General features: G+C 53.2%; 1 protein-coding gene across 1 annotated transcript in view; it reads right to left on the bottom strand.

The window, feature by feature from the left end:
• The window catches only part of EPHA8 (EPH receptor A8), a 54,456-nt gene that overhangs the window by 2,948 nt on the left and 32,715 nt on the right, over positions 1–18,793 (bottom strand). Inside the window, exons 4-16 of the mRNA XM_066563794.1 lie at positions 16,296–16,451; positions 13,743–14,078; positions 10,520–10,644; positions 10,233–10,395; positions 9,382–9,478; positions 8,672–8,739; positions 8,074–8,199; positions 7,142–7,327; positions 6,472–6,533; positions 5,888–6,097; positions 3,737–3,886; positions 1,810–2,000; positions 645–800 (exon numbers count right to left, since the gene is read on the bottom strand). Coding sequence (XP_066419891.1) covers positions 645–800; positions 1,810–2,000; positions 3,737–3,886; positions 5,888–6,097; positions 6,472–6,533; positions 7,142–7,327; positions 8,074–8,199; positions 8,672–8,739; positions 9,382–9,478; positions 10,233–10,395; positions 10,520–10,644; positions 13,743–14,078; positions 16,296–16,451 — 2,026 coding nt within the window. The remainder of the gene's footprint in view (positions 1–644; positions 801–1,809; positions 2,001–3,736; positions 3,887–5,887; positions 6,098–6,471; positions 6,534–7,141; positions 7,328–8,073; positions 8,200–8,671; positions 8,740–9,381; positions 9,479–10,232; positions 10,396–10,519; positions 10,645–13,742; positions 14,079–16,295; positions 16,452–18,793) is intronic.

The following is an 18,793-nucleotide window of genomic DNA, read 5'->3' as shown; positions in this document are numbered from 1 at the left end:
AAATCAAGTTCCTTACAGCAGGAGGGTGATGAGACACATCTTCTCCAGCTCTATCTACTTAACCCACCCTTCGTAATGTGTGAATGACCTTCCAGTGATGTCTCCCTCCTGGCTGCACTGAGCAGGGAGCCAGTCCTGTGCACAGGGGTCTGACAAAGCTCCAAGGTAATGCCCAGCTAGGATTGTTTCCCAGTGATCCTAGAGAAGCTGTGCAGAATAGCACAGCCACACTCTAGTCCAGAGGTGCCTTTTGCAGGGAAAACAAAGATGAGAAGCACAAGGAGACAGCAACCTCTTGCGTGACCCTGCTCTGACCAGGAGGCTGGGTTAGCAACCCAACCTGGAGCACCTTGCAACCTGAATTACCTCCTATGGACCTATGGTGACATTGGAGAGCCACCATAGAGCACTGGAGGTGACTTGGAGCTCACAGCCTCTCAGTACAACTCGCACACCTTCCCTCAAAGCTCAGTGAAGCCTTGGACATTGTCCCAGGTCTCACCACCATGTGCCTGGAGATACCTCTCCAGCACCAGGGACCAACCAGGCCAAGCCAGCAGAGGCAGGAGGTCACTGTTTGGGGCTGGGGGGTTGGTGTGGGCCTGGGCACACCCAGACAGCGCTGTTTGCTCCCTGATACTCACTCGAGGTTCATGTGCATCACCATGCCCAGGGAGGAGTACCCAGCCATGGCGAAGTTGTCCCGGTAGTGCCCCAGGCGGATGGAGTCCAGCCAGTCCTCCACAGTCAAGCAGCTGCTCAGGTCCAGGAGACCCCTGTCCAGGCGTGTCTGGGTGAACCTGGGAGCAGAACAGAAGGGGTTAGACAAGAAACGTTGGTCCAAGGTGAGCAGGCTGTGAGGGCCACCTGAATGCACCTATATAATCAGGAAAACATTAAGGTTGGAAAAGCCCTCTAACATCATCAACTCCAACTGTTGACTCAGCACTGCAAGGGCTACCACTAAACCATGTCCCCAAGTGCCACATCCACACCTCCAGGGCATCCATGATGACTTCACCACTGCTCAGGGCAGCCTGTGCCAGGACCTGACCACCCTTTGTGTGAAAAAAATTTCCCCAATATCAAACCTAAACCTCCTGTGGCACAACTTGAGGCCATTTTCTCTTTTCTGTCCCTCATTCCCTGGGACCAGAGGCCAGCTGCTGCCTGGCTGCCCCCTCCTGTTGGGGAGTTGTGGAGAGCCAGAAGGTCCCCCTGAGCCTCCTTTTCCCCAAGCTGAGCCCCTCCCAGCTCCCTCAGTCTGGAGCCAGGGTGCTCCCGACCCTTCCCCAGCTCTGAACACGCTCTACCCCTCCATTTTTGTCTTGTCATGAAGAACCCAGAACTGACCCCAGGATTCAAGGTGGGGCCTCACCAGTGCCCAGCACAGGGGGGAAATCACCGCCCTGGTCCTGCTGGCCACATTATTCTAGATGGCACAGCTCTCCCTTGTTCTCCTGCCCACCTGGGCACACAGCTGTGACACAGCTGATCTGCAGATCATGCAGAGCAGCACAGAGAGAGCCCTAGCAGGCAGGTAAAGGCAGGGATGCTGCTGCATGGGCACTGCTGCACTTTCTTGGCCTTGGCATAGGGATGTCGTGGTGGGAGCAAGGGGATGAAGTGCAGGAAGTTCCTCCCTACTCACCACAACCTCTGTCCACGGGCCCCGTGCACGTCCATGCTCCCAAGGGCAGCCATCGCTGCTACAGCCAGTCAGAACTGCAGCCCACATGCTCTGAGCAGTGTCAAGTCATTAGGCCCTGCTCACAGTCATTAGGCTCCCTGCTCCCTGGGAGCCCTCACCTGTTGATGGTGCCTGTGCACTTGAGGCTGTCGGGGTTGCGGATCAGCTTGTCCAGGATGCCGACAATGTGGGAGAAGCGAGGCCGCTCGCTGCGCTCCTTCTGCCAGCAGTCCAGCATCAGCTGGTGCAGGGGGCCGGGGCAGCCCATGGGGGCAGGCAGGCGGTAGCCTTCCTCCACAGAGGTGATGACCTGCAAGGAAGCCACAACTGCAGGGGGGCTGCACCCCCATCCCACTCCAGCCCCACCGATGGGAAGATCCATGGAAACTGCTGGGGCCGTGGAATGGGAAGCAGAGGGATGTGCACAAGCTCCATGCTAAACAAGTGAATGGCTGTCTGCAGGCTCTGTGCAGAGCTGGCAGTGGGCTGGACTGTAGCAGACCCCACAGAATTGTCTAAGACCCCGTGGAGGGCTGAGACTTAACAGTAGGGATTGCTGAGTCATGATGAGACAGCAAAATAAGCTCCTGTCTTCCACCTCTCAGACCCCAGCTTATCTCTGTAACCCCATAGGTCACTTTCCCCTAACCCTTACTATTGGACAAGTTTGGATCCCTCTGTACTCTATAAAAAGGGGCTGTTTTAGCCCATTCAGCAGAAGAAGAGCCGTCGCCGGAACCCTTCACAGACCCCTCAATAAACCATTGCTGTGGAACGCCAGGACCTCTCCTCCTCTCTTGTGTCTGCTTCTCCCCCTAGCCCTCTGGGACCTTAGCAAGCAAGCAAAGAGCTGAAATCATAAGAGAGCTGATAATCACTAAAGAGCTGAAATCCACTAAGCTTGCTTAAGGTAGCTGCGGCTATGAGTGGCCTGGGTATTTGGGATAACTCTGTCTCCAAGAGGGATTGAGCTATCCAGATAGGACTGCCTTGCTTGGGGACAAAGCCTGCTCTGCAGGCAGGGGAGACCTTTACTGGACATCACACACGCACAGGAAATCAGTGTTATGACAAGAGAGTTGTTTAGTGGTCCAGTGGCCTAAAATGCTGCAGCTTCCCTCCAGGAGACAAGCCATAATGGCTGCACTCACACTCAGTTTTTCTACAGCTGGGGTGTGGCACTGGTTGGCAAGGCTGGAGGAAATGCTGCTTGAAGAAATTTTGTGGAGGAGGTAGTGTAAGCCACTGCATTCATGCCCTACTGTCACCAAAGCCACCAAAAAAAAAAAAAAAAAAAAAAAAAAAAAAAAAAAAAAAATAGGAAGAGAGGGGGCTCCCAGCACAGTGGGGCATTTATAGTACTCATAGGTAAAAAAAGGAGTCCTGTTGTTCTGCAGAGCCGAAATACTAATTTTACTGCCTCCTTTTGAAAATTTTGCCCTCAGGTTGTGGTCAGGATTATAACCTACATTTCCCTTCAGATTTTATGCTACTCTTGAGGTGAGAATGGTTCCACACAACTCAGACAAGCCCAAAGCCTACAGCTGGGTGGTGCTAGCCTGAGGCTCTCAGCAGCCTCATTTGGAAGGGATGGATGCCCAGCAGTGGAACTGGCAGGCTGGTCCAGTGGGGCTGCAATGATTCTAGGAAGCCCTGACCCCTCCCAGGGACTGGAAAATGTGGCACAACATAAGCTGACTCTCTCCAGCCAGCAGAAAGGCAGGATTGTGGACAGCCACAGAGCACACAGCCAGTGTGGCAGTGATCTCCCTGCCTGCATCTGTACTGGGGACTTAAGTCAGTGTCCCCAGGAATGGGGCAGAAAGGCCAGCAGGTAAGTCCATATATGAGCTCTGGTCACTCTTGGGTGCCACAGGACTGCAAAGGCAAAGGCTGTGCAGTGCAGGGATGGAGTGCTGTCAGCACAGAGGGGACATGCACCCTGTGCAGAGCCCTGGGAGGATGTGAAGAGAGGCAAGAGCTGATCCTTGGGCCCCTGCCAGGCTGGCTGGGAGGGCAGGAGGAGGGGCAGTTGGCAGCGCTCACGTCGCGGTTGGTCATGTTCCAGTAGGGCCGCTCGCCGTAGGCCAGCACCTCCCACATGACAATCCCATAGCTCCACACGTCGCTGGCCGAGGAGAACTTGCGGTACGCGATGGCCTCGGGAGCCGTCCAGCGGATCGGGATCTTCCCCCCCTGGAAAAGGAGCGAGAGTGGAGGCTCAGAGCAGGCAGGGATCAGCATCCTGAGCTCTGCAGATGGGACAGCTCTTGGACAAGCTGGGGTGGCATCTTCTAAAAAGGACTGAGGAAGTAATCTGCCCTAAAGAAGCCCAGGGGTGTATGTGAAGGACAACTTCAAGGTGTTTCCAGCAGAGCAAGGAGAACACTGTGCTCTTTTACAAGGTCTTCATGCACAGTTTGGTTCCCCTGTGCTCAAGAGACAAGGAATTCGAAGTGATGAAGAGGAGCCCTGGGCTACCAGAGCACACAAGCACAGAGCTAACTCTGTGTGCAAGCAGAGAGCCTGACCTGAGCAGACAGGGAGAGTGATGGGATGTGCTCCCTGTCCTTCCCCGCTTTGACAGGCAAGGACTGAAAAGGCAGATGCATTCAATTAAAGGACCATGCTGACAAAAATCAATATATGGACTAAGAATGCTTTTAAGTTGGAAATGTGGTTGCCAGCCATCTGAAGAGTAAAGTTGCAGCATAGGGGACATTGGGTGGGCTTCCCAGAGCCCTGGGGCAGGAATGGTGTGCCACCACCATTCAGGGATACCTGTATAGGGAGAGCTGCCTCTACCCAGCTGAGTCCTGCCTGCTCTGGCATATCAAATGCCATGATAAGGCATATCACATGCCACGATAAGGACTGAATATGAACAATGAGTCTTTTGGGAGAGTTCCTTGGGTGAAGCAATATCCTGAGCATGTTGAAGACAACACAGGAGAAATACAAGTTTCTGAACACAAAAGAAACCGCATTTGTGGGGTACCCTGACTGAGACCTCACCAGAGATCTGACTCTGGCACTGCATCCTTGTGGTTCAGCTCTACCCACACTATGCACTATCCAATCTTCTTCCAGAGCAACCAGCTCTGGTGGGTTTCACTGCACCAAGGTACCTCAAAGCACCAGAAACCAAGCAGCAGGAACCTTGCCCAAAGTTAAATTATCTGGAATTACATGCTGTTTCTTGAGACACCAGAAGGGGCAGATTAATGCATAGACACACACACACACAGGGAGCCCCTCTGGCTCAGCTTCTCCACTTTGCTGAAGCCAAGCAAAGACCATGGAGGGCCATGTTCTTTAGGCTGGGCCATGGTGCACTCATTCCTCAGAGCTACAGCTACTCTGGGACATGCTCAGCATCAGCTACCCCAAAGGAACCTGAAGCTCTTTCTGCTTCTGTAGTTGTGGTCTTTCTGACAAATGATGCTTGGACTCCTCTGCTGCCTCCAAACTGGCCTCCATCAGGAACAGTCTGTCCACCAGATGTGTTCCAGGGGAGCACACCAATTCTTTTCATGGCTAGAGAAGAGCAAAGAGAGCTCAATTTATTTAATATATTCTATGTATTTCATGAAAATGTATTTCATTTTGCTCCTAATGACCTCCCATGGAGGAGGACATCAAGAAACAGAGCTGCCAGGTTGGCCAGAAAAATCTCAACAGGGCTTCACAGACAAAAGTGTCCTGCATGAAATAAAACCACAGGCTGCAAAATCAATTCCCACCTTTTCCACATCCATGAATGAGGCAGAGTCACGTGGAAAAACCAGTGTGTGGCCACAATGTTGAAGGGTGGACCAGAACACCCCTATGGATTGATGGCTCTAGGACAACTGCAGAGTGGATGGAGCTACACAGCCTAGGGAAGGACTCCAGTGGAGACACAGAGGCCACACACACCCATGGGAACAGATGGCTGGGGATGTTTGATAACTCCCTGTCCTGCCATCCTGCTGCTCTTTGTTCACTGCACACTCAGTTCTGGGATGTCCCCGTGTCAAGGACAACGCTTTAAGGCTCAGGAGCTCTTTGGGTTTGAACTGTTGGCTCAGATATGAGCAGGAAGTGACATCGCCATTCCTGCCCTACCTATTCTGACTTGAGAGTCTCTGACTTTTCCATGTGTCAGAGGCCTGGGGCAGCAACCAGCAGCAGGGACCAGCTCTGTGAGCCACCCACCGTGGTGGTGTAGGCAGCGTCGGGGTCGTCCTCCAGGATGCGGGAGAGGCCGAAGTCAGACACCTTGCACACCAGGTTGCTGTTGATCAGGATGTTGCGGGCAGCCAGGTCCCGGTGCACGTAGCCCAGGTCAGACAGGTACCTCATGCCTGCCCCAATGCCCCGCAGCATCCCCACCAGCTGGATGATGGTGAATTGCCCATCGTGTTTCTGGAAAGGAAATAACCCAGAGTTCGCTTGTGGTGCTCACCACCATCCTGCTGGTGCTCCTGTCATTAAACCAGCTCCCAGTGCCTTTCATCTTTGGCTTTGTACATCCTCTGACCCCACTGCCTCCTGCTTGTGCCCCTGCCCACTTCCTGCCCTCTCAGTGCCTGTGACATCTGCTCAGGCTGTTGTCCCTGCTTTTTCAGTGTCACTTCAGGGAGTCAGACACAATGCCTGGAGCCTGTGTCTGCTGGAGAGGTGAGAGCCCAGCACCCACAGCTCTCTCTAAAACAGGGGTTTCACTGGCTGTGAGGCTGAGGAGCAGGAACCAGCCCCAGGGGATGTGCAGGGAATGAAAATACAAACTCGCTCCTTACCCTGAGGAAGGTGTCTAGCGAGCCGTTCTCCATGTATTCAGTAACAATCATTACCAATTTGCCTGCAGAAAACAAGGGAGGTCAAGTTAGCAGAGAAGTCACCTTCCTCCAGGAAGCCCAGTGCCAGGTTTTCACTGGGAGAGACATGAATTCAGGTCTGTGGGTCTTCTGCAGCCCCTCAGACTGGTGTCACCCCTGCACTGGGCAGGACTGGCCCAATGATGGGGATGTGGCAACAACCCAGACAGGTATCCCTCCCTCCAGGTGCTATTGACATGGCTAGGTCAGTTTTGTTACCCTGCTGGAATTTGCATGCCATTAGTGTGAGGCTTTGCATCAGAATGTGCCTTTTTGGAGGAAGACTTCAAATTATGATTCAGTACAGGCAGCCTTTAAAATAAATGCCTTTGAGTAGGACATCTCCCAAACCAACAATGATCTGGAGCATGCTGCAAAGCACGATGTGGAACTGCCATGGGGAACTTTGTTCTGGAAGAGAAGGCAAGGGGATGGCTGTCCCAGGTAAATGCAGAAATCTGAAAAGCCACTGGGGCAGTGAAGGATGGAGTGCACCCAAAGTGAGCCCTGACCCACATCTCCCAGGTTGCCCGCAGGGAGATGCATCCCAGCTCTGCTCTGCCATACACTCCCTCCCCTGCCAGCCACGTACTCCTGGTGACCACCCCCTCCAGGTGGATGACGTTGGGATGGTCGAACTGTGCCATGATGCTGGCCTCACTCAGGAAGTCCCGCCTCTGCTTCTCTGTGTAGCCTGCCTTCAGTGCTTTGATGGCCACGGGAATCTCCCTCTTCCCTGGCAGCTTCAGGCGGCCGTAGCACACCTCTCCAGATTCCCCTGCAAGGCAAGGGAAAGTGGGAGCATGGAGAGCTCCTCAGCTTCTTGTGCTCACCCACCAACACCATGAGTCATCCAGTCTATCAGCATACTCACAGCATGCCTCAGTCCCTCTGGGTTTCAGCCTGGATTTCGATCCCCTCCAACCCCTCCACAATTTAATCCTCTGAAAGGATTGATCAGCTCTTGTTTCTAGTTCAGAAAGGGTGGGAACATATGAAACCACCTCTCTCTGGTGCCTGTCACTGAAGGCAATGGGCCAAGGGCAGTGATTACAATGGCATCATTCCTCTGGGTTCGGTGTCAGGCAGCAGCTGGTGAAGTTCCAGCTCCAGCTCTGCACTGTCCTTCTCCAAAAGTCCCTGTTCCTATGCAAAATTCCCTTTTGTTCTGAAAATGTGCCATTTTGCTTGCAATTTCATTTGCATCTTGTCACCCAGGTTTTTTCATGGGTGCATGTTGGGACACCCATGGGGACAGGCTGAGCCATCTGCTGTGTCAGCCTGAGCCACCAGTCCCACACCTGCTGACAAGCAACCCCCTGCACCAGGCTGCTCCAAAGGGTTTATTTCACTCCCCCAAACCCCCACTCTGTCCAAGGTTTTGATCTCACAAGGCTCAAGAGCAGATGAAGCCCCGCTGAGCACGGCTCTGATCCCAGCAGGCCAGGGGCATGGCTCAACCTCAGAGTATGGATTTCCCTGAACAGACACCAAGCCAAGGGGCAGCTGGGCACCAGCACTCACCAGACCCGATGACCTTCTCAATCTTGATCCGGGAGGCCTCTATTTCACGGGTGAACTCATGCACAGCTTGGCAGGGGTCCTCGTATGTGTGGGGGTCCACATAGAACTTGGACTCAGGGAACTTCACTGCCGGGTTGCAAAGTGGAGAGAGGAGATCAGCACTCTCAGGCAGCCCTGCTGGGAGGAGGGACACCAGCCACAGGGCAGAGGGTGGGCAGGGGCAGGACAGGCTGAGGAGCCATTGAGATGCAGCACAAGGAACCCTAAGTCACGCTTTGGTGCAGCAGGGTCCTCAGAGCAGTTCAGGACCTGGCTGCCCAGGTGTTCTCCACATGATTGTCCCACTCCCCCACTCCTGCCCCTGGCCTGCTGCTCTCTGGCATGATCCTGCTGCACTCTCAGTGCACAGTGTTCAACATTCAACCCCGTTACCAGGATGCCCCTGAGATCAGATCGCCCACTCAAGTCTCCTAAGACACGTTCCCAGAAGGAGGCAAGATACAAAGACCTTCCCCCTGGAAACCACAGCACTGTCAGGGGGTAACAGTCCATCTCTGTCCATCCATGGGGCTGGAGTTCTTCCCAGAGAGTGTCCTACCTTGCCCATTCTGATAATGCATCTTCTCCTCATCAGAGTCCTGGAAAGCCTTGCTGTACCCACAGTGCCTGCCACAAGAGGACAAGGGTCAGAATAGAAGCCCCCATCCCTCACTCCCACAAGCATTCCAAAAGCAGGGTAGAAGGCAGTGCATGCTGGGGCTGTGGGCAGGCAGAGAAAACACTTGGCTGCATCATCAGCTGCATCCCTGCATCTCACTGGACTGACACTTTGGTACTCTCCAGGTGCTCTCCAAGGCTTGGCAGTGCTAAAAGCATGTGAGCTCCACGTGCCTGGTTCAGCATGCTCATACAAAGCACACAGTCTCCCTTGGATCTGTCTGCTGTAGAAAAGATCTCTCCACCCCTGACCTGCCCACCGGTCCATCCAGTCACCTCTTGTACTGGTAGTGGTTCTGGTACTGGTATTGCTATTGCTCATGCTACTGATATTCCGTATATCATATATTATAATATACACACTGATTTATTACTATTCAGCCTGCTGGCATGAGGGGAAGATCTGGAGACTGGCTCTGCCTCAGGGAAAGTGGTGACCCTTAAAAGAAGTCCCTTGGCTGCTTATTAACCCTGGACCTATAGATGCTCTGGACAAACTGAAAGGAGAAAAGTTGTGCTCAAGTTCTCCCCTCCCTCCTTTCCCTGCTGGAGACCTCCAGGAAACCTCACTATCCTCAACAAAACTCTTACCTCTTCTTGCAGATCAGAACCACCAGCAAGGTGACAAGGCCAGTGATGAGTGACAGGCAGATCCAGACAATTGTCATCGTGTGGTACCGGAGAGACACTGGAAAAAGCGGGGTAGGAAGGGGCTGAGCTGGAATTCACTGCTGAGCTCAGGCACATACCCACCCCATGGTCGTCAAAGACAAAGTCTTGGGCTGACAATGCAGTAATGGCCTTCAAAGATGAAGCACTGTCCCACCTATTCCCAGTTTTGAGCCTCTCCCAGTGTACAGGGACTATTTACATGTGGGGAAGTCAAGGAGAGATCTGAGAAAGCCATAGTGACACAGCAAACGGGTACAGAGAGGAGACTGGAGCCTCAGGACCTCTGCAGGTCTTCCCTGGCCTAACTGCTGCATCCTTCCTCCCTTTTCTTTCTAATGTATAAGCATAGAATCACAGAATCATTAAGGTTGGAAAAGACCTCTAAGATCATTGAGTCCAACGATTAACTCAACATGGCCAAGGCCATCACTTAAACATATCCCCAGGTGCCATATCAACAGATTAATCGAGCACTTCCAGGCACTGTCTCTCTACCACTGTCCTGGGCAGACTGTTCCAGTATCTTCTTTCAGTGAAGAAATATTTCCTATTATCCAACCTGAACCCTGTTTCAACTTGAGTCTGTTTCCTCTTGTTCCAAACATGTCAGGAATGCAACCTCAAGCAGTCCCTGCAGGCTGAAACACTGGGGGGATGTGCCTTCAGGTCCCCTCCCTGTGTGGCAGAGGAACAGTGGCCATGGAGAAGGGCATCACCAGCCCCAGGCTCCCTGCCCCACACTTCCCACACCCACACCTGCACACACTCACCTGGCTTCCCCGTTTCCACCTCCACGGTCTGACTGAACCTCCCGCAGCCGGCAGAGGTGCGAGCCCGCACCTGGAAAATGTAGCGAGTTGCAGGCTTGAGCCCAGAGATGGTGGCAGTGGTGCTCTTGGATTTCAGAGTTGAGTAGCTCTGCATTTCCTTGTCCTGGGGAAAATCAACAACAAAACCTTCTCTGCATTAGCACGGCAACCACACGGTCTTCCAAAGAAGCCCCTTGTGCAAGGCTGGCTGATAGCAGGGGCTTTCTGAGAAACAAGCTCAGTGTTACCTTCTCATAGTACTTGATCTCATACTCCAGGATGATGCCGTTGGGCTGGTCCGGCTCTTGCCACAGCAAGGTGACACTGTTCTGGCCTGTGCTCTCCTGATGCACCACCACCACCTGTGATGGGGCTGGGGACCAGACAGGGGGTTAGGTGCCTGCTGAGGGGGGGCAGCAGGAGACAGCAACAGAGAAGGGTGGAACCAGAGGCCCAGACAGGACTCCTGACTTAAACCAGGTTTCTGGTTTAATTGAAGCCATGTGGAGATGAGTGCTGTGATGGGGATTGCAAACAGGCTTTTCCTTGTTTTGGCTGCATCAGTCTCTTTCCCATGGAGTAAGGAAGCTCTGAGAAGATGAGAGAGGAGGGCCCTGTCCCAGCACAGGCAGGAGGGGACACAGGTGATTAGCTGTGATCTGGAGCCAGAAAGGAGAAGGACCAGTGTGGTTGCAGGTCATGGAGAGTGTGGAGGCTGGTGGGCCGACACAAAAAGGGTCCATTACAGTTCCTTGGATGGACAGACCCTAAGTTGGAAAAATCTCTGCTGTACAAGGCAACTGAGCAAAGCCTCTTCCAGGATGCTTTGCTGTGTATGCAAATGTACCCCAGTTCTACCTCCCTGGTTGGCCTGTTGGCCTCTCCGCCCCTTTTTCCTTATATGTATATGCCCTAGAATGTTCTCCATCCCTGCTTTACCCATTGGCCCCATATGGCCACAGTGTCCAGCCCCCTTTACCCTATTGGCTGCCACCCCTTGTCCTGCCTCCGTACTGCCCTGAGCCCTCAGCCCATTGGCCCTGATGCTCTGTTTTGCCCTCTTTGTCCCCCATATTTAAACCTGGACCCTCCACTGTTCTTTTATCTTTGTTCCTGGACCCCTTCATGCATGGCTGGAATAAATCTCCTCCTCAGAGCTCCATGCAAAGACCCTTTCCACTTCTTTGTCATTGGTGTTTCTAGAATAGCTATGTGAAGTGTGTGCTGGAGTGATGGTGTGTGTGTGTGTGTGTGCTGGAGTGATGGTGTGTGTTTGTGTGTGCTGCAGTTACTGTGTGTGCTGGAGTGATGGTGTGTGTTTGTGTGTGCTGCAGTTACTGTGTGTGCTGAAGTGATGGTGTGTGTTTGTGTGTGCTGCAGTTACTGTGTGTGCTGAAGTGATGGTGTGTGTGTGTGTGTGTGCTGGAGTGATGGCGTGTGTTTGTGTGTGCTGCAGTTACTGTGTGTGTGTGCTGGAGTGACTGTGCGTGTGTGCTGGAGTGACAGTGCATGTATGTGTGTGCCTGTGCCACCAAGCGAGCAGCTCCGTTACTGGAGACGTTTCTGGAAGGTCGGGCACCACTGCCGCTCGTGCCGGTGCCAATGGGCCAGCGGCTCACAACAGGAGATCCCTACTGCACAAGAAGTCCCTTCTTGTTCTACCTGTGGTAAAGGGAGAAGGGCAGGGGAGGAGGGAAAGGGGAGATGATGAGCATGGTCAGGGTCTGAGCAGCAGTCTAAAAGTGCCTGGGGGTGCTCTACTGCCCTGGGATATTTGTCATCTTCCCAGTTCTGAGCTGGGAGCCTGTGAATCTGTTCTTGTACCTGTAGGCATACCTGAACTGTAGCTGTCACAGCTGAAGGAACCAACTCACCAGCCTCTTTTCCTACTGGGAAAATATCCACTTGGACTTCCCCAGAGTGTAGTGGGTGCTGTGATGGCCAGGTGCAGCCATAAGGTCTGACTCATGAGAAGGTTTTGGGCCCCACTTGTGAGCTTCATTGTCAGGTGAAAAATGGGACGTGGCAGCTCTGGGGAAGACAGAGCTGCAGTGGCCATGGCTGCAGTGCAGGGGTGTCGCCAGAGCAGCACAGAGACCAAAAGAGGCCACAGGGACTGCAGCAGCAATTTTAGCTCTTTGGGGCTGGCTCCTCTGAGAAGCAGAAAATGCTGCTGGTACAGAGCACCCTGCACCAGATGGGGAGATGGGACAGGGTGGGATGGTGGGAATCAGTTAAACTGCATGAGCATGGGCAATGCCTTTTCTCCAAACAGCCCAGGGAATCTGTGCTGCAGCTGCCTCAGCCATTGGGGCTGGGGGGACAAGGGTGACAGCAGCCAGGAGGTCCCCCCATGCAGTGTTGGGGTCCCTCAGCCCCCTGGAGGGCAGGGGGCTCTGCCACATGCAGCAGCTGGAGCACAGAAGCTGAACTACTAAATTCCCAACCCCACTGCTTTCACAGCACCTGCTCAGAATCCATTTTGCAACTGAATGGTCAAAATAGGAATACTCAGCACTTCCTGAGAGCATATCCGTCTGAGACATCAGGATGAGGCAGCTCATCAGCACTTGGAGGGATTGTGAGGGATCAAGCCAGCAGGACTGAGCCATTTCCACATGCTGCAGAAGTGCTACAGGCTGGCATTAGTGACGAAGGGACTTGTTCTCATGCCAGCCATGAACTAATCAGCAAGGCTCCCAAGTTTCTCCCACTGGTACCTCTGCCACAAGACCAGAAGGGGCTCAGCATCATGGGAAGTTCTTGTGGGCTCATTCAAACTGGGAGGACTGACAACGAAGGTCAGTCCCTGCCCTGATCTCTCTGCTGACAGTGTGCTCCACTGAAAAATGCTATGGAACAAAGTCCTGTCCTACCTGGGCTAGAGCACTGCTCAGAGGAATTTCCTGAGGAAAGATCATTTTGCAGTGAGGGATTTGCAAAGGTGAGACGTGCATAAGAGAGACTTTTCCCAGCAAACATTGCTGTCATTTGCCAGGGCCTGGCACTGGTGTGAGATAAGAGCAGAGTATGAACTGCTGCCTGGCCCTTGGGAAGGGACAAAAGGCTGGAGGATCAGCCTGAAATATTCATACTCTCCTTAGTGTTCCTGTCAATAAACAAGTATTCTCTGTGTCCCCTGTCTCTTGCAGAAAAGGAGCCTCCAACAGTGTCTGCAAGCTGAAGTGAAGGGAATGGAGAAGGGAAAAGGACCCCATGAAGCAGAAGCAGAGTAGGGTAAGAGTTACCTTGGGCAGCAATTTATCCCCATCCCATTCCAGTTCCCTGAACCCACCTCCAGCACAATAGAGGACATGGGACCCATTTCTTGGCTGTCCCAAGCCCATCACCAAATCAGCCCCTCACTGCTAGAGCAGGTTCTGGCTCCTGCAGACACCCCCTGGAGCAATGATGGAGCAACATCAGCATCACCCCGCAGGCCAAGTTTGGAGGTGGGTCTGCTCCTCCTACCTGCCTGGTTTGTCGTGATGTTGGCCACCGCGGCTCTCCTGGACTCCAGGCTGAGGTCGGAGACGCCGTTGACGGCCTCCACCCAGAAGGAGTAGTTGGTGTGTGCCAGCAGGTTGGTGACGGTCAGTGCTCCCTGCACCAGGCTCATCTGCTGCGGCACGAAGCGGATGCCGCTGCCGCAGGCCTCGCACGGCCCCGCGGCGCCCGCGCAGCGCCGGCACCGCACGTTGTACACGACATCTGCACGGCCGCCCTTGTCCAGCGGCGGGCCCCACTCCAGCGTCACCGAGGTGCCGTTCACACTGGAGATCAGGTTCACCGGAGCAGAGGGGGGCCCTGCAAGAGAGGCGGGGATTCAGGCAGAGCAAGGGCTGCTGGAGTATTGAAATGGTGGAATGTGGGACCAATGGATGTCGGAATCCAGGACATTCCTCTGGCTACCCTGGAGAACTCGAGACCCTGGCAGGGGCCTCAGAGACCTTGGCATGGGGTCAAAAACACCTGTGCCTTTGATTTTAGCCCATGGAAAAAGCTACCAACTTTGTATGAAGATGTATAAGCCACAAGAGTTTGAGTAGAATGATAGTGAATTTTCCACAGGGTGGAAAAGTAGAATTTTGGGGTTTTTAGAATGGGGGTTCACGAGGAAAGATGGAGGAATCTGGGCGTGTTCTGTCTTTCTCCTTCTTCTTCTTAGCCTCCATCTTCTGCTGTGATGGTGGCACTTTTGGATTGGTTTAGAGTAGAGACAGACTGTCTAACATAGGGGATAGGTATTGGAAAATTATTGTAAATAAAGTACATGTAGTTTTTAGTATAAAAAGATAACACCACCCTGAGGCGGTCAGTGTGCCACAAACTGACCTGCCAGACAAATCTCAGCAGGTCAGAGAAAGAATGTTATAGATAAGGAAAAAGAAACAACCTTGAGAACGAGAGCCAAGGAATCCCGTCTTCTTCTTTGGTCTCGGGGCTGGGAAAAAGAGACTTTCTAACACCTTGGGGTCATCTCGACACCAGAGACCACATCAAATGGAGATGTGCCTTGGGCAGCAGGACCTGAGCTCACAAACACTGCTGCAAGGGACACAGAACTGCCCAGAGCAGCGAATGTGCTGGACACGAGACAGCAAAGACACAGGCAGGGCACAGGGTGAAATGCCCTGGAGGTAAAACCATCAGGATCAGGATGCCAAATGCCAGACAGCAAGAGCTGGTGTTAGTTCTGGGGGAAGCAGGAAGCAATGGTGAGGCATGAAGATTTGTGGGGAGAGCCACAGTGGATGAGCTGGATATGCTCACCTAAAGGGAAAGGTGAACTCACATTTCCTTGCCAGACTAATAAACTTGGGTGGATATTCCTTAGGGAAATACAAGTCAAGTGCTGCTTATCCCTCCTTCACTCTGGCCTCAGCTAGCAATGCCACACCTGTCTGTCCTCCTGGACCAACTGCAGAAAGGAGGACACTCCCTGGGATGTCCTTGTCCTCTTTTAATAGCACTGGGCCCCTCAAAGCAGCATATTGCAAAGCTGAGCTGAGACCATATGACAAACCCTGGTGTCACCCACAGAGGAGAGCACAGCAACACTTGCACTGACCCCATGGCTTCCTAGGGGTGTTTGACCACCCAGTGCACTTCTAGGAAAAGAAAGCTGGGGTGGGAGTCAATCACTTCTCCCAGGTAACAAGTGACAGGATAAGAGGAAATGGCCTCAGGCTGTACCACAAGAGGGTTAGATTGGGTATTAGAGAAAATTGCCTCAAAGAAAGGACGGTCAGGCTTTGGAACAGGCTGTCCAGGGAAATGGTGGAGTTACCATCCCTGGAAGTGTTCAAACAAATGTGTGGATGTGGCACTTGGGGGCATGGTTTAGAGGTGAGATGGTGGTGGTGCTGGGCTGATATATGGACTTGACAAACACAGAGACTTTTCCAACCTTAACGATTCTGTGACTCTCTGACCCTGGTCAGCGGCGTTTGGAGAGCAGCAGGATGGGGCTGACACAGAGGCAGTGAGGGAGTGCAGCTAAGGAGGGCTCTCAGCTCACATGCCAGACAGATACTTGGGGTTGTAGGGCTGGTGGAGCACCTTGGGCAGCAGGTACAGGGCCTGGGGAGAGTGCTGGGCTCAGGCAGGAGCAGCAGCTGCGTCCGAGGATGTGACACTGCCCCAGTGCAGCACAGTGGGCACAGGACAGCCAGGGTCACTTAGGGGGTACTCAGAGGCTACTCAGGGGGCACTCAGGGGATACTCAGGGGGTACTCAGGGGGTACTCAGGGGGCACTCAGGGGATACCCAGGGGGCACTCAGGGGATATTCAGGGGATACCCAGGGGGCACTCAGGGGATATTCAGGGGATACTCAGGGGGCACTCAGGGGGCACTCAGGGGGTACTCAGGGGGTACTCAGGGGATACTCGGAGGCACTCAGGGGATACTCGGGGGCACTCAGGGGATACCCAGGGGGCACTCAGGGGATACTCAGGGGGCACTCAGGGGATACTCAGGGGGTACTCAGGGGGCACTCAGGGGATACTCAGGGGGTACTCACGTGTGCAGGCAGCCGAGGGGGGGTCCTGCACGGCGCGGTAGAAGCTGCTGTCACAGTGGCACACACGAGCTGCCCGGCTCTCCGAGTGGCTGTGCAGGGGACATTTGGCACACAGCTGGTCCCCAGGGGCTGATTTGTAAAATCCCAGCTGGCAGGCTGCAGGGAGAAGGGCACAGGTCAGAGGGATGTGCCTGGATGAGGATCATCCCACAGCTCAGCAGATCCCACCAGCACAAAGCTCATCTCTGCTCTCATATAGTGCACAGCAAACCAGCCTTTCTCCCCTGCACCTGGGTGAGTCCCCCCCAGCTGCTTGTCTGGAAACTGGGCTCTGTGGAAGCTTCTGTTCCCCCAGCTGCACTTACTGCCATCCTGACACCCGTTCCCCTCTGCTTCACAAACAAACTTGGGTGCCTCTGCTGTTCAGGAGCTGCCTGCAAAGCTCCAGGTATTCTTGCCCCTGTGCCTGCTGTCCAGCACTGTCTGCCCTCAGGACAGAGAGCATTGCAAGGATCAAACTGTGGAAGCACTGGAAATCTATTGGCAACTATTCCAAAATACCATTTATGGGGCAAATTTACAACACAATCCTCACTTCATGGTGATTGCCACAAACACTGGCTATGCCCAGGTTCCCAAAAGCATCTATGTGGGAAGTTTCAGAAATTAAATTTTCCACATCTGGAACGTGGTACATGTCCCTCTGTAAGACCCTGGGGTGCTGCCACACAGAGCAATAAGTTTTCTTACACAAAAGGATAGGGAAAGAGCCTCTCTGGTTGCATAGTACAGCAAAAAGGCACTGCACGCCTGCTGCCCTCCCTCTGGAGGCAGAGGGAAATTCAGGCCAAATGAGACAGCCTTGGAAAAAAGTTTTTTTCTGACAATACAACCTGCCTGCAGTTCCTCTGCCTCCTCCTGATACAGGAGCTCATCTCACACCCATTGCTCTGCTTCATCCTACCCCTTCTCCCAGCAGCCCCTCAGGTAGATCATTTGTCACACAAACAAACAGCTTGTCTCTCGTTAAAAATCGATTTCTTCAAGAGGGACATGTGGCACGTCAGGTATCTGTCTGGGGGTGGAAGGATCTGCCCTCTCCTGCAGACTTAGATTCCAAATAAGGGAAAGCAGGCTCTGTCTGGGTCCCTGTGCTCATGAGGTACTTTTAGGACCAGTTCTAGTGATTCAAGGATTATTCCTGACTCTGACTCATCTCTGTTTTTCCCACTGAGGTAGTAATACCTTCATTTTCTCATCTTTACCTCCAGTGGCCAGATTTGCGTACAGCCTCAATCTTTGCTTTCAGGCATGTAAAAGGGTTTTTTGTGATCCAGCATCCTCAGTGGGCTGTGTGCCTCCATGCTGTTTGTTCTGTTTCAAGGTGCTGATTTGTTTTCTTATTAATAACACTCCTTTCCTTGCCACAGATCTCCCTGGACTGATGCTACCAGCATATTCCACCTCTCACACACTGTACAGTGACACAAGGGCCTTTTTATAACTGAGCCACTCTAGTAATGGCAGCTGAAGGCAGTGCTCCAGTCACGTATCCCTGGTGTGGGGAGCACTTGCTGGTCCCTCTCTGGGCTCTGTCACCAGTTTCTGTGGCACTTTTACACCAAATGCTCTGTTAACAGCAGCAGTGATACCACTGGCAGGATGCACGTGCTGGATGTGCCAGAGGTGGTGGCACAGGCTGGTGTCACACCTTGGTTCAGCAAAGACCAGCAGTTCCAGACTTTGTTCCTAAATTTCTGCTTCTGCACTCCCCAAAGGGCATCAGGGCAAGGAGTAGAAATGCCCAAAATTGGAGATGCAAGGGAAGGCAGATGTGAAATTGCAGCAGCTTGGGGCTGGTTTTGTTCCTCAGCTCTTCTGGCACCTTTCACGTCCTCAAGTGCATCAGGAGAGGAGACAACACGGGGGATGCAGATTTTCAGGGGATTTCATGTCCTCCCAAGGATAGCCGGAGACATTTGGCAGGCTCTGGTGCTGACTGGTCCTGAGGATACCAAGAAATTCAGGACTCTGCCCTTGCCAAGTGGCCCCTGATGCAGCACCCTCCAGTCTGCATCATGTGAGCGCAGATACACCCTATTCTCATGTGGGGACAAATCTGGGGGGCAGCCAGATGGTGGGAAAAAACTGAACCAAATTCCCAAAATAAATCATAAAAAAGAAAATTTCCCAGTTTTCCTGTGTGGGAAGGGATGAAGACACTGCATGAGCACGGATGGGAGCTGAGCAATGGGACAGCCCCAGTCAGTGCTGGGCAGGTGCAGGACAGGAACTGCTGCCTTTAACTTGTGTGAATGTCCCTTGGACCTGCAAACCATCATCTCTACCCATGCAGCAACCAGCCACTCGTGGCTCCAGAGGAACTGGAGTGCTTCCCTCCACTGCTATTTAATTAAGGGCAGAGAAATCAGTGCTACCTCAGGTAGGAAAAGACAGGCAGCAGGAAGGATGGGAACACAAAGCACAGCAGATTTGCA

This window comes from Molothrus aeneus, chromosome 21 (assembly GCF_037042795.1).
Source record: "Molothrus aeneus isolate 106 chromosome 21, BPBGC_Maene_1.0, whole genome shotgun sequence".
NCBI lineage: Eukaryota > Metazoa > Chordata > Aves > Passeriformes > Icteridae > Molothrus > Molothrus aeneus.
Note: the sequence above shows the minus strand (reverse complement) of the source record. Positions and strands in the feature narration are given on the sequence as shown.